Source organism: Lepisosteus platostomus, chromosome 3, assembly GCF_059453375.1.
Source record: "Lepisosteus platostomus isolate fLepPlt1 chromosome 3, fLepPlt1.hap1, whole genome shotgun sequence".
In the NCBI taxonomy this organism is placed as follows: domain Eukaryota; kingdom Metazoa; phylum Chordata; class Actinopteri; order Semionotiformes; family Lepisosteidae; genus Lepisosteus; species Lepisosteus platostomus.
In genome coordinates this window covers 42938657-42962720 of record NC_142613.1, presented here as the reverse complement: position 1 = coordinate 42962720, position 24064 = coordinate 42938657, and the positions used below count along the sequence as shown (strand labels likewise).

At 35.5% G+C, this 24064-nt stretch overlaps 1 protein-coding gene across 2 annotated transcripts in view; it reads right to left on the bottom strand.

The window, feature by feature from the left end:
* Positions 1 to 3445, bottom strand: part of cd2ap (CD2-associated protein) — an 82483-nt gene extending 79038 nt beyond the window's left edge. For both annotated transcript variants that reach the window (XM_088625672.1, XM_088625670.1), the window contains exon 1: positions 3108 to 3445. Coding sequence is in view for 1 of the 2 variants with exons in the window: in XM_088625670.1 (XP_088481796.1) it covers positions 3108 to 3111 (4 nt within the window). In the remaining variant the exon portion in view is untranslated. The remainder of the gene's footprint in view (positions 1 to 3107) is intronic.
* Positions 3446 to 24064: the final 20619 nt, after the last annotated feature.

Below are 24064 nucleotides of genomic sequence, written 5' to 3'. Positions count from 1 at the left end.
ATATAACATACCAAAACAGGACAATCATCAAACCCGATAGAAGCTGCAAAGACAGTTACATATATATACTTTTCAAGTAAAACATGGTAGCTGATGTTTTATGTACCAAGTGTCATACAACTGGCAAAAACTATAGCGCAAATATAAAAAAAGAAGCAGTGAGCTTGAAAAGGCAACTTGTAAAAAAGATTGTCAACATAAACTCTTACGTTTATGTGGGGAAGCAAAAATACATTTGAATATAGTTTAAAACGTAGTATTAAAATCAATGGATGTTATTTTAAAGTTGTACAATATAATAGTAAGACCTCATTTTGACTATTATGTACAATTTTGCTCACCACAAAACAAAAAAAAAAAACCTTGCTGAGCTGGAATCAGCCCGAGTCAGTGCAACCAGGCACATTCCTGTGCACAAAAGGACTGAATCTTTTTAGTTCTGAAAATGAGGAGATGTGATTCAAGCATTTAAAATCTTCAAAGGCTTTAACCTAGTCAACCTTATGGACTTCTTCAGAATCAAAAGGCCAGAGGCTAGAGGACACAAATGGAAACGAAGGCAAAATGCTTTTAAAACCCTGTAAAGGGGAACTTATTTACTCAGCAGAGGGGTGGCTTTATTACATTCTTATAAACTAGTTTTTTTTTTTCTTTCACTCTTAGTTTTCATCTTTGAGTATTAATATGCTATAATTTAACTGCATACAAAAAAGATAATTACTTGGTACCGATATTACTTTGGGCTACCTCATTCTTTGACTTAATTAAACAGTACTAAATGGTTCCAACATGCAATTAAAAAACACCAGGAAAAATGTGACTCAAGCAAAATCAACAGAAACAGGATCACAAATTCAATAAGCATTAAATATTCCCATATTTAATATTCATTGCCAATATTACAAGACACTTTGTTAATACTATATAGCAGGTCTGATAAAGTAACTTGCCATGTTCCATCCTTGATCCTTTGTCAGAAAACTGCTTATTTGCTTATTCTTGGCAGGGATGCTTGTCATTCAGAGGGTACATCTCACACAAGCATACTGGTACAGTTTGGAGACATCACTAAACCAGTCTCCTTTAACGGAATCATCTAGCCCTTTCAAATTGATAGTAGTTTAATTAGTTGCGAGCAATCCCAATAGATTTTGTATGATTTGTTCTTTTTACAAAAATAAGCATTCTGGAGAGTGACTGTAAATGATTTCTGAATATAAGACAGGAACAACAGGTGCCTGTCATTCCCAGAGTTCAGAGACTCTAGACCAGAAGCCTCAAAATCAGTTCCCAAAATGTCCAGTGTCCACTGTTTTTGTTGCACCTGGGTTCTCGGCTACTTAGTTGGACAAATTATTCAACTACAGAATATTAATACTTCTACTAAATTTATTAGGTCTTTTATAGATAATTGTACTTTCAATTAAGTAAATTCTTTCAATAATTCACTATAAACAAACTTAAAAATATGTCTAAGTAAGCAAATAATTGTATTAATTGCTTAATTAACTGCTAAAGAACAAACACCAGAAGACACCAGGCCACCAAAGTGTCAATTTACAAACTTGCATTAATTAAGTTCAAATTCCTATTAGTCGTATCACGTGTCATGCCAGTAGTACAATTCCTGTTATTACTGCTTTTCCTCAGGTAAAAAATAAACTTAAGCCTGGAAAACAAAATGTTAGTCCTTTCAGTGAAATCTTCCATCTAGCACATAACTGTAAATACCGTGTGTATTATTAAAAGGTATTTTACTTGCAGTGATAAGATCTTTATCTCATGATGGCTTTGGCAAAATGTCTTTATGTAATGGATTTGATAGCTCTACAGGTATCACTTACTATCAGACTGAGAGTCAGGTACTGCCTTAAGTTAAAAAAAAGATCATGGATCACAGAAAACAAAACATGTAGCAAATTGCGCACTTGAGCAGATAAAGTGCGTCAGTGTCAATCCCACAATATGGGTTTAAACCAGCATTAGCTAATCTATTTTAAGGTAATGGGAAAAAATTAAAAAGTCCCCTACTGATGAGTGTTATTGTTTGACACTTTAAGGCACTTGGACAACTTTATATTTTGTCATTTAGACTGGACAATGCAGTGGCTTCTCCATACCATTCAAAGTGTGGTGTTAACAGCACTTACTTTCTTTGGGCTGCACTGAACATGTAGCCTGGGTATTTTTACCAAAAGATTTTCATCTTGGACCATGAAAAGCCCAGAAATAAAATGAAAAAACATCACCAACCAATAAGAGTGCACAAAGTGAACAAAAAATGCTCAAGAAAGGAATGAACCTTTTTTGTCCTACACAAAGCTTGTTGTAACTGATGAAGTACAATTGTATATTTTTACTGTATTTTCTTTTCCATTAAGAGTATAATTTCAGGCCTAGATGAACTCAGAAAACAAAATAAAATACTAAAAAAAAACATGCCTGGCACATTCAGAAACTTAAAAGATACAGCTTGAAAGGAATTACCTAAAAACTGCATAGCTGTTCTATGAAAGCTATTGAGAAGTTTTTGCATTTGCAATTTCAAAACGACCTTACAACCTAACCTGTAACAATATCCATCCCATGATGGTGAACTGGCAAAATACTGTTCACTAAATAATATGAACCCGCCCAATTAAACCCTTCCTTTCAAATTAGATTCTTCAATACAAGACAGGGACTATTTAACTTTTTATTAGAGGGATATAAGTAAAAGGATTGGGAGATGTGTTTCACAACGACAAATTCGGTAAAGCAATCAACTATTCAGAAAAGATGTGCCATTCAATTCAGTTTCCCTCGTACTTGGGTTACATGTACAAAGAGATATCCAACTCCAGTCCACGAGTTTCAGAACCCCTCAGGAAACTAGAACAACTAGATTGTTTCGGAATACAATGTCGCCAGATGTCAAGAGAATAATTTACCTGCAGAACCTCAGTGGTTTCAGGAATTCCACAGCGTGGGTCTTATTCCCCCGGTGGCAGTGACTGTATTTTCAAAGCTGAACCCCCCCTTTCTCCACTGATCTGTCTAACTTCCTAGTACTGCCATTACATTTGTTCTATTTTATATAACTACAGCAATATAAACACGAAACTTACCCATACTGTCCTTTAGCGAAGGACTTCCTCGCTTTCTCTGATGTTCGCAATCCCCGCTACGTATGTATTTCACTATTTTAGAATAAACCTGTTAATTTTTCTTCGCTTGCTGTATATCGCAACGCAAACCCATTCGTCTTTAAGGTAATGGAAGTAAGAGACAAGAACCGAGACAGGTTTTTTTTTTTAAGAAAATACAATGGAAGTCATTCCCAAGTCTCCACCTTCCTAGACTTGCCTTTAAACTCTTATTGTCACACATATACAAAACAGGAGAAAACTCCGCGAGATTTGAAAGCGAGAATCCCGCGAGAGGTCCACACTGGAATGCAGCCCGTGGAGCTGCTCCTGTGGGAGAAGGAAGAAGGATGTTCTCAGGCCAGTCGAGCGTTGTTCGACTCCTCCTGCGCAGCCTAAGTTGCGCTGGCAACTCATGCTGCTTACTTAAAAGACGTCATACCGCTTACCGTGGCAGGAACAGGAAAAATTCCCTGTATCTGCCATTATAAAAGGACACAGCTTTGACAAATGCGTTTCTTGGAGGATAAAACAAAAATACTGTAGCAAATATGACACTGACAACACAACATCTGCAATTCCAAACTGTTGAAAAAAACGTGTTTAATGATTTCGGTCCAGAAATCCTACTGGGTTTCTTTTTTTTTTTAGTGTGTTATACAGAATTGTTTTGATTCAACTAGTCAGGTGGGTTTTATAGTATTAATGTAGAGAACTGAATTCTAAACAAATGCAATCATTTAGCTAACGAGAAATCGTTATATACGTATTTATTTGGAAAGAAAAAAGGGATAAAAATAAGTTACAAAGTTTAAATGATAGGGTATTACATGAAAAACGTTTTGTACTATTACATATTGCAGTTTTTTTCTTTGTGTTCTGAAATAAGCTAAAGTGAAGTTTAGTTATTTTAAGACGACTCACCACTTTGCATCTCGGAATTTTGACTTGTAAAATTGTGTTTCACAAGTAGTAGTAATAAACTTTTAATTTTTCTTAGATTAATTTTCTGAATAAGAATAATTTTCTTAATAATAGGTTAACAAGGTTATCTTTGCCTGTTATAAATATACGGTAACCAGCAACTCATCCAGTCATCTTACTGTAAATATAATAAGTTTCCATTTAAAAGGTTACAACAATGGGGCAGGAAAAGAAGAGACAAATAGACTGTCACAGAGACTGTCACTTACAAAATGAACATTTAGGTTTGAAAAGTAGAATTTTGCAAATAAAACTCTTAAGAGAGAACTGGATATATTATAGATACATTTGAATTGAGTTTTGCTTTGTTTGGGATACAGAACTTACAAGGGGTTAAATATGCTTCATACTAATTTACTGTATGTCCTAGTCAGGAGTTATGTTTCTACTGTATTACAGTGTTAATGATGTAAGGGTCTATTCGTGAAAATTGATTATAGGGGAGGGAGCAGGCAAATAAATGTAACAATTACTAATTGCTGTTTAACAATTTCTGCACCTCTGATGTTATACAACATGTGATTATAGTTCTCATTAAAATACGATGATCTCAAATTAATTATTGATGTGTTTTGTTCTGGTTAATATAAGAATCTTTTTCTAAATTCAAGATTCTAATCTTGATGCAATCTGACGATTTATCAAAATAGAATTGTCAAGACAATAAGTATAAAAGTTCAGGTGGAAGAAGGCTCCACGGCCGAAACGTTGTGTTCTCTTTCTTCTTTTTTTCAGCATGGAATAAACCTATTACTTGTTCCTTAAGTATAAAATACACTTTTGCAATTTTGGACTCTCTCCCTTAAAATGCATTTGTATATACTGTAGTTTGGGAAGGTACAATCTATTAAGGGCATTAAACAGTATGAGAATATTAAGTGAATATAGGTCTTGCAAACCAGACCTTTAATCTTGTTTGGAATTTTAATACTATGAATAATACAATTAATCACAAAGGGTCTTTTAACCGTCACTGTCAAAAGTTTTTAAAGTTACCAGTTACTTGGTTAAATGTATGTAATAGCTGGACTTAAGCATTAACTGTTACATTTTCTAGGTAATGTGCCTTCATTTCAGTAGTCCTTTATGTGGATTTAAAGTTATGTGATTCAATCTGCAGTGGTTCAGATTTTACCAAAATATTAACATCTGAAATTATGTATTTTTATGTATCAAATACAGACGAGATGAAACAGTCTGCCTTGGCATCACCAGTTAGGTCTATCCGTCACAAGAAGTTCCGTCCCCTAACCCGGTACTTCTTCAGGATAGCGGGACAGCAGTGATGATCAGCCACTGCTTGCCTGTGGGAACCATACTGGTTCATCCATGTACCAGAGCCAGCATGTTGCACCACAGACGTTCTATCTTTGCCACTGATCCCCAGCTCTCCTAACATTCTCCAAAGTGACTGGGCTAGGAAACCGCAGCATCCTACCTCAACTAGAAATGACCAGACTTTCCACCCTTTGGTCCAGATGTTGTCCACAAGCTCAGCGTACCTGGGGTTTTTTTCTCTCAAAAGCTTCTTTGCACCTCTCTTCCCAAGCAACTGTCAGTTCAATGAGGATTATAACCTTTCTCTGGTAGGAGGACATGACTACATCTGGTCACAAGTTTGTCTTGACTATGTCTGGAAATACAAGTCGCTTGTCTAATCGACCTCCATTGACCAATCTCTGCTGTGTCTTTGAAGGACGCCGGCAGGTCTAATTCCAGCAAGTGCTGTGCTCTTTTATCCAGCCTTGATAAAGCTAATATTGGATCATGCTGATTTCATACAGTACCTTTTCTAAATATATCCAAATTCAAGGCTAGTGCCCTGAGTACCTTATCGTGATGCCACCGATACCTGCCTTCCCCTTGTGCCACACTGCAGGCTGATAACACATGTTCAAGGTTGCCTGTTCTTCCACACAGTGTGCAGCTGGGGCTTTCAGTTAGCCCACATCTATGGAGGTTACTTGGAGTGGGTGAGACATCACAGACTGAGCGCAATAGAAATTGAATCCGCAAAGGCTCAAGTTTCCAAATGTCCTTCCATGCTAGCTTTCTATCTGTTGTTTCCCATCTTGTCCATGCTCCCTGTTTTCCCAACTGTATCTCTTTTGAACTGCGAACCTCTTCTTCCTTCTTTCTTATCTCTTCTTGAATCAAGCTGCTCTCCTTAATTTTCTTTTTGTACTTACTTGCAAAGCCCAGACCTTGACGGCCAACAGTTGGCTGCACAATAATTTTTTTTTATATTTAAATTATCAGTAAATTATATTCCAGGATAATCAACAATTCCTAATATCCAGGATAGGATTATGGATTCTATAGCACTGCTTTCTTAACAATACAATGGTCAATTTACGTAAAGTTTTGCTTTTGCTGTTTTAACAAGTTTATGACAACTTTTACCAAACAGCAAATTTCCAAACTTTCCAACTTTTACTAAACAGGAAACAGTTTCTGATTAAATATGCTGTTTTGTCTAAATTATATTTGCTTCATTTTTTACTAAGAAATTTAAACTGGTTCGCAGCAAAGAACACTAGGTATTGGCTTCCTGTTTATGATACAATGTTCTCCATTAGTAAGTGTAATAAATATTGTACATTTCAGAGCAAACATTCATCCTGCTAATCCCTGCAAGTAGTTAGCAGGTTCTCATCTGAAAGAAAAAATGAAGTTTGACAATACATACTGTAAATCTACAGCTCTAGACACCTGTAGTATAGGTATATTATCTTAAATTAGTGAATTCAGTAGAATGCCTTAATAACAACTTGCAAGAATATTCAAGAGTCCTAAAATAATTATTAAACAAAGTTAGTTTAACAAGCTATTGCATAATACATTTGTCAATAACCTTGTTGAAGTTTCTGTATTGTTACAAACAAGGGGGGAGAGGAAATAAAATAATTAAACCCAAGTGGTATGTGCTGTAACATAACAACATGTGACACAGAAGTTATGGCACATGAGTTCTTTATTAATGGCACAGCTCTGGTGAAAGAGTAATACATTCAGTCAAACTTGATAGACAGGACAGAGCAACAAAACAACTACTCAACTGACAAAACTTTAAACAACATTTAATATTATGTACTACAGATCCAAAAATCCAGAATGGTAGCACTATAGCCTGAAATCCTATACAATACCTTGCCAAAAAGAGAAATACTCTTTGTACTCAATAAAAAAATGCGATACAAGACTAAATCTCCCTATAACATGGATGCCCAAAAGTGAATGGGAATTTCTCTCACTATTCTAAAAATGGATAATGAAACTAACTTCAGACTGTCTGTTTAGGCCTTGAGTAGTTCAATTAAAATGTGAAGTGTAAACTATAGATTTTATGACCTATTAAGCTGTAAAAGAATCAGTGCTTACATTTAAAACTGTATGTGCTCAAACAAAATTGCTCCATTTTATTTAGCATATCTTAATGGAGGTTAGTTCATAATTTTGTATAGTTATAGTTTAGTTTGATCTGAAGTCAAGTGGGCAGTTGTTAGTGAGTTCTTTTTTTTTGCTGGGAAAATGAGAGTCCAAAAGAGTCCTAAATCACTTCCCAGTTCCAAGAAGGTGAAGTGGTCTCTTTTCTTTGTAACATTGCTTTTATCTATGTATATCAGTCATTCTAATGCACAAAATATTTTTTTTCTTTTCCAGATTTGATTACTGTATTGCATTGTTTGCTGATAGACCAAACATGTTCTTAACAAGCAGCAGCATGTTCAGAACTAAGCTGCTGGGATCATATCTAGAATAAAATGCATGAGCCTACAGTATATGCCCGGTTTGAGCTTCTTTGCACTGGCTCCCTTTGGATTTCAGAATATAGTTCAAAATACTGTGGCTCCTGACTATAACAATGAACTGTGAACTCCCCATTCACAGACGCATCCTTTTGATTCTTGGGATTCTGAACATTTATCAAAATTTCCCAAAATAAAGCTCCAAACCCCAGCTGACAATGCTTTCTGTTCTGTTGCTCCAAGACTATGGAATGCCCATATTAGATAAAGATTTTATTTTTATTCAAGTTTATTTGTATAAACTATCTTTTAATTCTGTTTCTAATTGTACTGTATTAATGTATTCCTTTCTGTATTATTTTCCCTCTTGTTCTGTTGTAAAGCACAATAAGATGATATGTTGCTATATAAAGTAAAGAATAATATTTTAGATGTCAAATTCCATGAAACAAGCAGTGGAAACTTCACTCAGGCAAGGGACTCTTCCATGAAGTCTAAACATTGTGCAGGTAAAAATAATCTTTAAAATTGAGCATTGTTCTCTGCCACCGGAAATTATAGGTAGGTTCAATTAATAAAATATTATTTAAAGATTAATGTAGGAAGTACATTTAGCCTATAAATATTTTGTTAGAGTTCATTATGGTACTTTAAAACACATATTTGGCTGTTAGCCAATGTAATTTTGTTGTCATAGCATATTTCTAAATATTTTTTATATATTGTGCCAGTTTGATTGTTCTCCATTCCATTAAGGACCTTGCCTAATACTTTTAAATATGGAATCAAAAAGATTTTTGGAATTTTAAAGGTATCCAAACAACTGGGCACTTTGTTTAAAATGATTTATGTCATTTACACAGCTAGACTCCCTTTTCAAGCTCCCTAGGGCACACATTTTGAAACATCTCCTGGCTAGACATCATATTATTACACAACAAGAAAGGCATCTCTTACCTATCACACCACTACCAGCAGATAAGAAAAAAAGGATTTGTTTCTTCTGGAACCGAGGAACAATTAGTGAGGGGGAATCTCAGGTGGGAGGATGATGTAGTTTGTACATGTGTAGGAATGCGGGAACAGATATGTAGGGGACTTAAGATGATGTCGCCAACCCCAATCCTCCACTGTCTAGAGAGTGGGATGATGTGACTCATAAAGTGAAAGTGCCTTTGAGCATTTATTCAAATCCCGGTAAAAGTAGAGTCAAACTTGTCACAGACGCTCAGACATTTTCATTTGATAACTGACATAGATTATTACAGTTCAGCATGATTAACAAAGTATGTTCCCTCTCAAAACTGTGACACATTGTCAGTACCACTCACAGATTGTCCTAGACGTAAAGTGCAAAATTTTACATTTTTAAAATATATTTAAGATTATTTTCTTATTTTCTTAAATTATTATTTGTTTTTTTTTTATTTTAAGGTGTAGTACGGTGGGTTGGCATGGTGGTGCAATGGTAAGTGTGGGTAATCACCAGGTGCTCAGGTTTCCTCCCACAGTCTAAAGACATACTGGTAATTGGCTTCAGGTTACAGGTTAGTTGGGGTCTGGAAAAAGAGCCCCTGGTGTGATTGTCTGTCTGTATTTGTGTTTGTCAGTCCTGCGGTGGACTAGCATCCCATCCTTGATATACCCTGCTGTTGCTTGCCGGAATAGGCTCCGGCTCCCCAGCAATCCTGAATTGGATGAAGTGGGTTGAAAATGGATGGATAGATGTAATAGTTCAAAAGAGAAAACAGAAAGATACAAAAAGGAAGTCTGCACTGTTATGCCTTCCTTTTAGTTATCCAGCAATTACATTCTGCTGTTTTAGTACTGAAAAAATTAAGTCTCAAAGCAATAACAAAAACATACGTTGATTTCAATTCTTAAAAGTTGCATGACTTCTTTATTATTTCCACCATGTAAGTTAGAAAATTCAGCAGTCTATTACACGTCTTGTTATTTGCTCTTGAACTTGATGCACCACTTAGGTTCAGCAGTGCAGAGGAGATCTTGTACTGCCAAGTCAAGAGGAATTATACTGAAACTGTATAATACTATTTATACCACATTTGCATGAGTTCCGCATACAGTCCTGGTCACTTTGCAAAAGTCACCATAAAGTTTGAGATGGAGTCCAGAGGTACAGCAAAAGCCATGCCAGGACTGAAGGGGATGTTACAGTATGGTAACAGTATGGTAACAGTTCAAAGGAAATTAATCTTTTCCGTCTTAAAACATCTGAGAGGAAACCTGGTCTTTGAGGTCTCAAATTCTATTTGAATAATGCTGTTGTACACTTGAGCAAGCTGCTTTATTTACTGTAAGTTGCACCAGTAAATATCTTCTGTATAAATGGGTATTCTCCAAGTTGTTGTAGCAAATGAGAATTAGTATTTAACTGGATTATCTAGTTTAAAAGTATTATTTATATCTCTTAATGCCAATAATTTTTTGGGGGGACAGAGAGCTGAATGTATGGAACGTTGTGGAAGCAGAGATATTGGGAACTTTCAAGTCAAGACTTGAAGCTGTGATAGAAACATACTGGGGGGCTTTATGGCCTTTTTAAAATGAGCTTTTCTGAGCTTTTCATCTGACATTTGTTGGCTTAGTTTCTATTGCCTTCTGGTGTACCAATGACCTATTTCCTGAACAACATACAGTAGGCCTTTACAGTACTTGACTTCAACACTTTCTAAATTTATCATAATCATAAATATTGTATATATAATAAGGATATAATTAAACATATATAAACATATATTAAACATATATACAGTATAATACATATTTCAATGTCTGCAATATTTACTTAATCCATTATAGTTTCTGGCTACATTGAAATATTAAATATTTGGCACTAAAAAACAGATACAAAATATCAAAGAAACAGCTCACCCAGTAGCTCCTTAGATCATTTATCTTATGAGCTTGTCAAAACGATGAGTTTAAGTTTTTTTTCAAGTAATTGTCTTATCAAGACGAACCCTATCATTAGCCACCATGCTTCTGAATTGTATGTTACAATCAATTGATTTATTAATGACTAGTTAGTCTGGACAATAACAAATCTGATTCAATTCAAAATACAACTGAGAAACATCAGGAGTAACATCTTTCATTTTATTATAAATCTAAAATGGACTAGTCACAGATGAATGGACAGATAAAGAGTTTAACGTTAAGGAAACACAACACTGTTTCTTAACTTTCCCGAAGCTGTATGGACAGATTCAAGAAAGAAAACCTTATGTTTGATTTCTGACACAAAGAGCTTCTCTCACAATAACTGCAAAACAAGGGAATGTTCGCTGTTACATTAAAGACTACAGTGGACTTCGGGCACATATGAAAAGAGCTCATTACCCAATACACATTGAGTTTCAGTGTTAATTGACATAAATTTCCTCTTTGATAAATCAGACACAGACCATGCACATGTGGAATAGTGGTAAGAGCTCTTGGTTCCTCGCTAGAGTCATTGTTTCAGGATCCCAGATAGGGACACTGGTAATATACTTTTGAAAAAGATAATTTACCAATCCAGAAACCCAGCTGTATAAATTATTGCCAGAATTTTCCTAGGAATAAGCTAATTGCAACATTGTGATTTAAGATAAAAGTGTTGGTCAAATTAATAAATTATAACAACGCTCTTTCCTCTTCTTCTACTTCCAGTTACAGACAATACTATGAAGCACATAAAAAAATTGATTAAATAAGAACATAAAACAATAAAGAGGGGAGAGTTATGCATTTTTGTTTACCATTTTTGTGAACTTATTTGTTTACTTCTTGTTCTCCATTGCTGGATGTTCATGTAACTGTATTTCACTGTATTTCATTCTAAAGCCAATGGATACAAAAGTGACCCATATAGAGAGGCTCTGGTTCAAAATTAAATGCTTAGAATTCATTCTTGAATCACTGAAAATAAAGTCTTCCCAACTGCAGCTTTTCTTCTGTGCCTCAAATACAGGTAAAAGGAGTTCTTAAAATGGCTACAATGTTCTGGCTATTTTGTAACTATACAACTGGTTTTGTTGCCAATAATTATTAAGGTAAGAAAGAAATCCCTTTTGTTAAATCTGCAGTAGAAAATGGAATAAAGGATTAAGCTAGTGTAAAACCAATTAAATGTATTGAATGAAACTGAATTGAATTCAGTGAAATTTAATTTCTGCCTTGTGACATTTAGGAATGACAAATACAAATATGTTGGAAACTACTTAATCGTAATTGTAAATTTTGTTTAGTTTAAAAGAATAATTCTGTTGTGTTCAGGATCCACCTAGTGGAGAAATCGTGTACTGCATCTGGCATGGCAAGACGATTGTTCAGCAAACAATGTAATGGAGCAAAATGTTCACAGAACTTCCTTAGCAATTATTAACTATTAGTTGATAATACATTAACTAAATTAATGTTTTAGTTGATTTAATGCAATGTAATTTTCATGCTTCAATAAATTACTTTTAATTCCTGCCTGAAACATTATATTCAGAACTGTTTTAGTGATTTTTAAAAAATTATTTTCTATATCTACTTTTCTTGGATCTGTAAGCTTAACTTTATTTTCTGAAATGTGACTTTTATGGATTGTGAAAATATATATTTAAGTGCTTGGATATTATTATTTTAAAAGTCAACTTAAAGAGTTTTATTATTGTAATTATGCTGAGTTTTGATATGTATTCAGACTTTTGTTAAATATCTATTTCTACATGAAGCTTAATTGGTCACATCTAAGTTGATCCAAATTTTCATTTACCTTTTAATGGTTAACACTAATAAATACTTAATCACACACTGTTGCACGAGGTTTATTCAATGGCCCTTTTGGTAATTTTTTTAACTTCTATATAACACTAAACTGCTTTTGTTACCTTGTTAGGTAGATAGCACAATATATAAGCCTTTACCAATACTGGTAAGTTTTTGTAGGTCTTTCTTTACACTTAAATACAGTTCAGTGGTAATTTTATATTTACCACCAGGCAGTGTAAAGCTAGTTGTGTTCCATCATGACTCATAACATGTTTCTAAGAAATCTTGAGAATTCCTGTAAAGCAAGCAGATGAAGGTACAGGAAAGGGCTATAGACTGCAGACTCCAGACTGCAACCTTGTTATGGTTTTGTTAGGGGAGCTGAGACAGCATTTGTGTCACTTCCTTCCTTAAAGCAGGCCCTCAGATTCAAAGCAGTTCTAAATGTTTGTTTTCTTACAAGTGACAGTCAAACTGAATGCATTCCAATTTATATGATGTGCAAGCTATCAAATTAGCTAAAGGTGGCCCAGTCCCGTATTAATCAAACATTTAGTATTATGTTTGGTATTGGTGTAAATAGGGTATTAATATTTAGTATTTAGCTTCTATTTAATGTATTTTTATATTATTAAAAACAAAGTTACAGACCAATCTGTTTTTTCTTTTTTTTTCTTTTCATAGTTTCTCATAGACTACAATTCAAGCTTTAATTGTAAAGGATCTATAGCCAAAGTAAGACGATCAGAAATACTGGTTCAGTATTTAACCTATACAGTTCCACACTTGACAAGATCACAGCTTGGTAAAAGTGCTAATTATAAATAGGCATTTCTACTTCTGAACTTTATTGCAACTGTGTTAACATCAGGATTTTAGCAGACTTCAGACCAGGAGTGTTAATGAGAAAGAGGACCACTCCTGCTCCTCTTGGGAACTGACTTAATGTAACCAGTCAATTTAAAACCATGTCTTGGAGAGCTAGGATGAACCTGGAATACTCAGGGTAAACCCACTCAGTCACAGGGATAAGAGGTGCCACAGCTTGGAATTGACCTCAAGACTTAGTGTTGTGAAGCAGTAGTGCTGAACACTCTGCCACCTACTGTATGCATACACAAAATACAACAGTTAAGAACTGTAAAAGTGGAAGTGAATAGATTACAGAGGTATTTAATATTAAGGGATGATAAAGAAATAGTAAACATCCTTAATGAATATTTCATGTTGACTTAATATTGGAAAATTCTAATATCATGCACCCTATGAAAAGTTCCTGTCCATTATAATTTCTATAACTTTCATTGAGTTTCTAAATTACCAGTGTGATTCTCACTCATTGTGGGAAATGGAAATGAGACATGCCATACATACTGTAGATCCCTAGGTAGAATAATTTAAATTCATTTATAATGGGTGTGGTTCCCACAGATTAGAAAAATTGTATTATCACATGATTTCCTAAAAAAGGGTAGGTATTCAATAAATTGAATTTAACATTGATAAGCATTTTATCATATGCAGTATACATGCTGTACTCTATACATGTTGAATGTGATTTCTGTGTCTTGTGTCCTCATCAAAACAATTTAAGGAAGCAAAAAAACTAATTAAAAAGTATGGAATTTATAACTGGGGAAGTAAATCTTAAGCTTTACAACCCACTAGTGAGACCTCATTTGAAATATTGTGTGCAGTTTTGGTCACTATAAGAAATTATAGCCTCAGATAGAGTGCAAAGAACAGCAGTGAAAATAATCGAAGGGAACTGTCATACTGTATATGCGAAAGTTAAATAATATAAATCTCTTCAGTCTAGAAAACAGGTGATTCGGAACACATTTTAACCAACTGCCTATAAAATACTAAATGGTTTAGACAGAGTCAGCTTTGGGGACTGGTTTTCACTCTGTAGTGAAATAGGGAGTTAGAATAGGAAACTAAAATATAATGCAGTTTAGGCAGACAATAGGAAATATTTTGTTTTACACACAGGTTGTGGGCATCAGGAAAAAACCTTCCAGACAGGTGGCTGAGGCCCAAATCATGGGCTCTTTTAATGGATGATTAACTTTATAAGATGAGTCAGGTAGTGTGAATGGCCAACAATTGTTTTTGTGATTGTTATCTTCAGAAGCATAAGAAAATTTATATCTATTGTATTTATGTTGAAATCATACAGCATGGAATTAGACTGACTCTAGACCATTTTACACAACCTCACTTCAAAGTGTAAAATGTTGTTAATCATAATGTTGTTACACATCACAGGGTTAAGTATAACCTTTAAGATTATAGAATGAGCATTATAATAATCGTTCAGTTCAATACAAAAAAGAAAAACTCAAAAATGGTGGTATTGTAAGCCACATATACACATAGGCAGAAACCTACGTGAAAGATGATCATCTCAGGATATCAGAGGTTTGGCCATGAAGATACTCTTTCTCTCTACTTCTGTAAGCATGAATACTGATGAAGGCAACAAGATCCATATTTAGGAGTGAACAAGTGTTTATTGTGACAAGAACATGGCATACAGTATACTGTACTTGTACTCCCAATACCCAAAAGGCTGGTCAATCTTACACCATACTCTCTCTTCTCTCCAGCCTTAACCGGAAATGGAAATAACACAAAAGACACTCAACAATACAAGGACACAGTACTATGCACATGAAATAAAACTATTGTGTTACTAAGTTAAACAGCATACTTACAAACAACTTTACTAACTTCCTGCTATACTGTCAACAACAAAAGCAGCTTCTCAATGTGACTTGGTGCCATCTTTTTCAGGACAGACGTCAGGCACTTTGGGCCTTATATTTATGGAAATATTGAATTCCTTTTTCTGCTCTCAGTGCAGCAAAAGACATGTTCTGTAAAATCCATGTACTGTATTGAATATTTTCATACTGTATGTAACATCTTTGCATATTTATCCTCATACACTGTAACAAAATGTGGGACTGGCACATAGAGGGAGTACATTTTTGGCCAAGAGTTTGCAGAAGTCTTTACCCTAGAACACTGTCTGCAGTTTCCTCTGCCCTCTGCCCTCTTCCTATGAGGAAACCAAATCTTCTGGCAGGCAAAAAATGATTTGCTTATTTCCTGTGTGATGAGGCTTAAATGTTGGTAATTAAACAGCCTCACCAAGTATTAGGTAGGTTGTGACAAGCACAGCTTTTGGTCTTTAGTTTGAAAGCTTCTTTGGAATACTGGAGTCTTGTCTTTTAAAAATAAACAAAGAAAAAAGTAAAAGACACAAAGAGAGTAAAGGTCTGTGGAAAACTGTACTGCTCTCTGACTTGGAAGTTTGAAAACAAAGTTTAGATTGTTTGAGATTACAGTATGTAGTTAGTATTAATAGTACAGTACCTGTAGTTTTTCAGTAATGTCTTTTCCTGTTTAATTAGAATGTAATGGCTTGTTTGCTTTTCTGTTGGATTACTTATGTCCATGTGAACAATAAAAGCATAGTGAAATCAAATGTAGTCTCTGATCTCCCTGTCTGTTTGCATTGTTGTTTTTCCTTCTTCTAATTAGTATATGTTTTTGGAACCTCAAGGCATTAATGCTGGTATTTTTCTCAGACTGGCCTGTCCAATCAGATGACAGGAAATTCTATTGCGGTCGTGAAAAAAATAAGAGTTTTCCCTCTCCTATTCACTCAGAACATGGATGAAAATTTTAGCATGCTCCTTGAGCCCCTAGGAAAAAAACTTGGCAATCCAAAAGAGTAGTAGAAAAAAAAAACAAAGTAAATCCAGGATGTACACCCCCAAATGAAGCACATGTACTTCTTTTGTTTGGTGCTAAGAATTAGGTTTTTGTATGCTAGACTCGAAAGTACCACTCACTTCCTTGTGCTTTCACATCCTCCCCCACTGTGTCTGGATGGGAGAAAATTCTCATGATACATGCTATTGGAATGTGAATTCTTCTCACACTGGACAACTATTTACTTTGTAATGATATTTGGCCAATATTAGATATACGCTTTTAGTTTAAAAGAAAAAAAGCAAGCTCATTTTTAATATATGCCTATTCATTTGAGTTTTTTATTACCCAATTTGAAAGTTCACCAGTGGATATAATTTGTCCATTGTGCCAATATTCAGTGTATGATTGTACTTTTAAAGTAAGCTTAAGAGATTTTCAGTAAGTGTTTTTTGTCTTTTGTAACAATAATACAAAAACAAATATTGTACAAACAGAAATGGCCTTTAGGATTTGGTCTGTTTTCAGTACTACTTGAAAGGAATTTCAGATTTAATTTGGATATAGATTTCATCTAAAGTTCTCCTCTTTCAGAATTGCCTGTAATATTTATAACCTGCAGATGAGAAAATCTAAATACAAAAAAGGAGTAGGATTAGGAAGAGGCTATTTACAAAAAAATGTATTTACTGTATCTTTATCTATCATTTACATTACATATAGACATTATGGCAAAGCAATAAAAAAGGCAAACACAATGCTGTATTGTAGTTTGATAGCATGATATACTGTACATTTAGAAGCACAAAAGTGTTGTGTTAATGATTTTAAAATTGTACTATTATAACGCCACGCCCCCAGAGGACTCGTAATTCCACCTTGTATTCCAATACTGTTCCTGTCACGATCGCAAACCCCTCCTCTTAAGGGCGCTCCAGCCCTTCCTCATTCGCCTCTTTCCCCGCACCTGTTTCTTGTTTCCACCTTGTTTCAGTTCACCTTTACAAGCCAGGCACTCACTTCACTCGAGGCTCTGCATCTGATTTCTGCATCGTGCGAGCCCGGGTCCTGGTTGCGCCTGGCTCTGTTATGTTTTTAGCTTCCTGCGCCTGTTCCTGTTCCCCCCGCCGGTCCCGACCAGCACCTGTTTTTAATCTCTGGTTTTTGGATGGATTACACGGCCATGGACCTTTGCTTTCATTTTGGATTCTCCCTTTGGATTTCTTCTGGATTGTTTGCCTCGGCCACACCTCCCCATGCACCAGGGCACTTTGGACACGCCCCCTGTTTTCATTCCCATATTCCTGCATGACTTTTTCCCTAGTGTTTCCTCACAATTCTGGATTGTGTCGTCCGCATAGGGTCTGGAAAGAACTGTTTCATTACAGTTCCCAATTAGCTCATTTACCCCTGCCTATTTAATGCTGCTGCACACTCTCCCCTGTGCTCAGTATTAGGGTTTTTCCTGGCTAGAGCTACTCCGAATCTCGTTAAATACGTACTACTTGATTTTTGGTTTCCCGACTACTGTACATCTCCTGGTTTTGGTTTTGGTACTTTTAGTTCTCGTTCTGGTTTTGACTCGTAGCTTCCTCACTGCTTACGGCTTCTCATTTTTGTACTTTTGCACCGGCTTGTTAATCTTCGGCTTTCGGACCTCGGATTGTTCTATCGACTACGCCTTTCTTATTCCTAAGAACTTATTCCTTCGACTTATTCCTAACAACTATGCAATAGTAAGGCCTCACACAGGGCCTCATCTCAAGGGACTGCACATATAAAACCATAAGTAAATACAATTGTATTGTAAAATCTTTAACAGTTGACCAATAGTTAATGGATCTCCATTGTGGCTATTCACACAGATTAAAATATATAATTCCAACAGACAGAGGGGCAGGTCTGTTGGAATTATATATTTCTTTAGCTACCCTCTCACAACCTTATTTTCAATATTGTGTAAATGTTTGGTCATCACGTTATAAAAAAGGTAATGGTATTTTGGAATCAATCCAGAGAAGAGCAACAAGATTAATTCCATGGCCTTAGCTGAATATCCTACACTGACAGGATGATGGGAGTAAATCTAGTTAGTTTTGAACAGTGAAGACTATGTGGGAGACTGATCCAAGTATTCACAATCCTCAAGCATATTTAAAAAGTCCATCCAGTGGACTTCTTCAGAATAAACATAGTAGCAGATTCCCTTTTATGGCAGGTGAGCACGGAGGGGAATCTGTCACATTAACCCACGTGTAACTGGTATTAAGGAGGGATCTGCATTTATTTGCTTAAATTGTAACCATTTTAAAGCTCTCATGGTCCTTAGACTGTTAACCTGTGGTAACCTTGTTTACAATTGAGTAGCAGTGAAAGTCATCTCAATCCGGTTGATTCCACTTAGGCCAGTCAGCATTAGAACTGCTTTTTTATTTACCAGCAGCTGACACACAATCAGCCAGGGCTGCTACTTTGTGAGTGCTTCAGTAGCCATACATGTCCAGGGTTTTTCCTACTCCCAGACAGCTCACTCCAAACATTGGGGGCTTTCACTACTAACCATGTCTTGCTCGAACTGAGTGGATATGGATAGAAGTCTCACTGTGAGTGTCTGTCTTGTCCCCCCCTTATAACCCATTACTGTATAATTGCTCAATCCCCTCTTGGGCTGAGCTGGAACCTGCCCATTGTGGGGTTTTAGATGTATGTTGGAATCTCACTGCTAGGGCCTGTAGCTCACTGTCACACCTGCCAGTGAAGAACTCGCTTGTCCAACGTCTCACTGCAAGACCCCGTCTCTCCCTGCCCCCCTTCACAGTGAGGGTCTAGCTCCCCCTGTACTCTGACACACCTGACAGATTTACATGAAGATTAGATCACTTTATTGGCCATATACAATTTCTTGTATTAGGAATTTGTCTTTTCACATACCCCAGCTTGCTCTCCATGAGACACACAGCATGCAGACAGGGAGAGAGAAGCTTGGGGTCTGAGCACAGGGTCAGCCATTTATATGGTGCCCCTGGGGTTAAGGGCCTTACTCAGGGGTCCAACGGAGCAGGATTCCACAAATCCTTGGTATTTGAACCAGCAACCTTCCAGCCACAGGGACAGATCCTTAGCCACAGTGCCACCGCTCCGCCCAAACTGAAATTGCAAATCGATTTGTTAGAAACTACCAGTGGCACATAAAGACTTCTGAAACTATTGAATGTTTCTGTTTCCCTGAGGTATAAATGCATTAAGAATCATCATGTTTGAGGTTAGAGAGCTAAACTAAATGGTCATTGACCTCGAAGATGGGGGATAGCTATAGCCATAAAACACTGAATCTATTACTTTCCACTGTAGTGTCCATTATTAAGAGATTTATGTTTACTGCCATGATGGTGACCCTGCCAGAAAAAAAACACAACCGTTTCTTGCCACTACAGACAAGGAGTCAAGTAGTTCAGCATGCAACACTAAAACCAGCAGCTGGAGATTTCTAATACAAACAAGCATGTTCAAGATCTAAAGTGTCAAAATCGCCATTCAATGTGGGATTCATAGCTGGGATGCAAGGAAGGGCAAACTACACATAGAGGTGACTCTGATTAGTTTAACTACAAATTAATGAAAATAGGAAAGGTGTTTTATGCTGTGGTTAGATTAAACAAAAATTGAGCTTTCTAAAATCTAAAAAATGACAATAAGAATATGAAAAATTTTCAATTTTCTTTACTGCAACTGTTTTAGAGACTGTGTTTCACCTGTAAAGTTTCACTTGGAGAGATTATCATTCAATAGAATTCTTAAAATGTAAAAACACTTTGGAGCCCTTGCAGGAGATACTCAGAATGCCTGTTTTCCCCAGCTTATATGCAAAGTATATCTTAAGGCTTCTTTTCTCAGTTTTAAAATGCTCCTCCAAAGACTTGGCAATTGAATGTTCACTATTCACTGAAGAAATCCACTGGGGTCACTTTGTCATTTCTTTTGAAATCTCATTGTTAGTCCCCTCATGATCTTTTCTGTTCAAGGCTAAAAATAATCAGATCTTTTAGCCTGTCAGTAAAGAGTATTTCCTTAAGTCTGAGGATCTAGCAGGTTGCTCTTCTCTAGATTAATCTTTTCTATAATGTGGTGACTAAAATTGGACATAATATCCCGGTCCAATTACAGTAAATCCTTTATCAGAAGTAGACTCATGCTACCACTAGGTACTTTAATCATTAACTCTGTTAGGGTTAACGTTAGGGTTAAACATTGGCTTAACTTGCTGTACTTGCTGTAATTGTACTGCCAACTTGGGTCTTTCCAAAACATTGTGTGTGGCCATATCGTTCCAATTTCCAAATATTAATTTCACTAAGTACTGACTTAGGGCTGTTATCCAATTTGTAATTATGTTATGTGTTACAATGTGTAACAATACCTAAAATAAACTCATATTTAATGTGTCTTGATATCAGTCTATTAGGGCACAAAACATGTTACTTTGAAAATATATTTTCTTTATTCATGTTTCCACTGAAGACAAATGTACTGCTCTTATAAAGTTCTTTCTAACCACATTTTAGATCTTAGGAGTCCTCCAAGATCTCCATTCTCCCATCACATCTCTCATTATGCGTCTGAATAAAGTAGTCCTTCTCTCACTTTGTTTCACTTTCGCTCATTTTTCTTTATGAAACATTTAATTACATTTGTACTAAGGACTAGAAATGATACTAGAACAAATGTCATGGCCTCTTATGCATACACTATGTCATTTGTGCATGTCCCTATAAAGCATTAAGCATGTGATTATAATGTCTCATGAATCAGTTCCTTTGTCCTAATTCCTTTATGCTAGACCCTATCTACAGTATAGAGTTGTAAATAAAACATACCTACCCTCCTGTGGTCAAGTGCCTGGAATCTTTCTCATGGTCCCTTTGCATGAACCCTAAATGCAGTTCCAAAATGTAGTGATAAAAAAGACTCTCAGGACAATAGGAATATGGGAACTTTTCAGTTGTATTTACTGCAGCCATTTCAGAGACAGCTCAATTGACTGTCACCCACCAGGCTTCACTGTGAGAAATTACTGAATAGTAGAATTGTATCCAAACCCAAACATTTGAAAACATGTTGGTGCCGCTGGAGGAGATATCTAGAGAATGCATGTTTTCAGCGGCTTACATAGAAGTAAAATTATGTTTTTCAGGGTTGATAAAGGGTAAGCCACATATTCAGTAGTTTTTTAGTTTCTATGACCTTGATTCTCTGACTAACGCTTGGATACATAAAACTACCTGTTAGATCTCTTTTATCCAGTACTAGTTTATTTTTTCTGACACAATTACAGTAATGAATGTGTAAAATATATCTAAATTTGACCCTGTTACTGCTTTACCTTCCTTAACTCTTTCAATTCTCTGTATTGCTATGTTTGACTTATAAAAGGCAAAACTCATGTTGAGAAGATACTTATGCCCAATGTGAAATTTTGGCATGAGGTCATATATGTTTTAAGGTTGTTTTTCATCTACAAGTCCTGAAACCATTTATAGAATATAGGAAATCTTGTCTTCTCACATATACAAGGCCATTTTGATCACACAACTGATCCCCTCTGCAAAATTTCAAGTTTGACTGAAGATGGACATTGCAGAATTCAAAACACACATCCAAATCCAATATTCAAAAAAGAAATAGTTACGGTAACTGCACACAAAATAAATGTTCTCTACTGGTTATCTTAATACATCAGATTTCTTATCCAAAACTTTTTACTGTAGTTTCTCATATTGACCAGCAGAGGCCACCCTTTCTGACAGTGGCATACTAAGAGGTCAATTCATAACCTTCCCAAAGACAGAGATCTTAAAATATAAGGTTTTTAAAAGTAAGTTAATTAAGTAAGGTTAATTACTAACTCGCTCTCAATTAGCTTTGAATTTAATTCTATGGTAATTCTTCCATTTTTAATTGTATTCCAGTACATATTTAAGTGTAGCCATAATCATGACTGACAGTCCAGTATTTCTCCAGTTCCTACAATAAAAATAAAAATCTACTTCTACTTGGGGAGAGTGAAGAGAGGAAGCATTCTATGAAGAGGACAAATAAAAATTTAGTCAAAATAAGCAGGTGAAACTTTATTATGATATGTAATTGTTTACAATCTTTCTACCATTTCCTTTACCTTATGATATGTAGATTTTTATTTAAAAAAATGATTTAAGTCAGCATGCACTAAATTTGAAAGTATAGTACTTTCTAATTCGATTGTCATTTTGTAGTCTAAATCCATTTTAGCATATTTTTATTACTTTTCATAGCTGACAGTTTTTTCATTAATAATTTGTGTATGCTGGAATTAGTATTGTGTGTTTTTTCTAACTAGTCAGTTAATTTCATAAACAAAACCCATGTATTATTGCTACATACCCCATCTTGTTACCATTTACACACTGGATTTGAATCTTGTGCATTTGTGCATTGTCTTGGCCTACCAGTAATATTCATTTTCAACACTAATTACAATATATATTAGTTTTATTTTTGCTGTATTCCAATACAGATAATATATATATATACACTCTAATCTCATTCTGCTTAAAAATACTCTGAACTACATAAATTCTTGTGAACTGACATTGATCTAGGTATTCAGAAAAAGACAAGAAGATGCAATTTTAGGATCTAATTTTACAGTTTCACTACAGAGACCTATAAAAGTGGAACAGTTATTCTAAGCCCTTCTAGGCCTGAGTCACACTGCTTTTCAGGATTAGAATTTTAGGATTTCCCAGAGCAGAAGGTACTCTCTGATACACGTGAGTGTGTTTCCCAGTACTATCCCTTTATCTCCAGCTGCATATGCATGCCAGATGGTGTAATTCCCATCCGTTGTAATCCCCCAAATGCCAGAAGTATTCTGTTCAGATTCTGTGTCAGTGAGCCAATGATTATGTCTACAGTGCCTATAGAAAGTCTACACCCTCCTTGGACTTTTTCACATTTTCTTTGAGTTACAGCATGGAACCATGATATATTTAACTGGGAATTTTTGCCACTCATCAACACAAAGTACTCTATAATTTCAAAGTAAAAAAAATCCAGACATTTTACTAAATTAATCAAAAATTAAAAACAGAAAATAATCGAATGCATAAGTATTCACCCCCTTGCTTTGACACACCTAAATTACCTCTGAAGTAACCAACTCTCTTCTCCAAGTCACAGAATTACTTGACTGGCATCCACCTGTGTGCAGTTGAGGTGTTTCACATGATTTCAGAATTACCTGGGATTTCAGAAACACCTGTGTCTGGGAGCTTCTCCACTTAGTTATTACTTTGTGTTGATGAGTGGAAATATTTCTCAGTTAAATACATAATGGTTCCATGTAACACAATAAAATATGAAAAAGTCCAAAGGGGGTTTAGACTTTCTATAGGCACTGTATACTTTAGAGATATAAAAGCTCCCCTATGAGATTGGAATCAATTCATCATATTAACCATGTCAGTCATTGATTAAAACAATAATTTGTTTCCCAGATACAGGAGCAAATAGTCAAAGATTAAACACTTTCTGGTGAACATAGCTGTGTAGCTTTGTCTTACACAAAAAAATATTATCTAATAAATACTACAGCTTAGATGCAGATTCAGTATGAAACTGCAAAATGTTTCCTTCATGTTTCGGCTAACAGTGGCAACTTCAGGACTACACAGAAAAAGG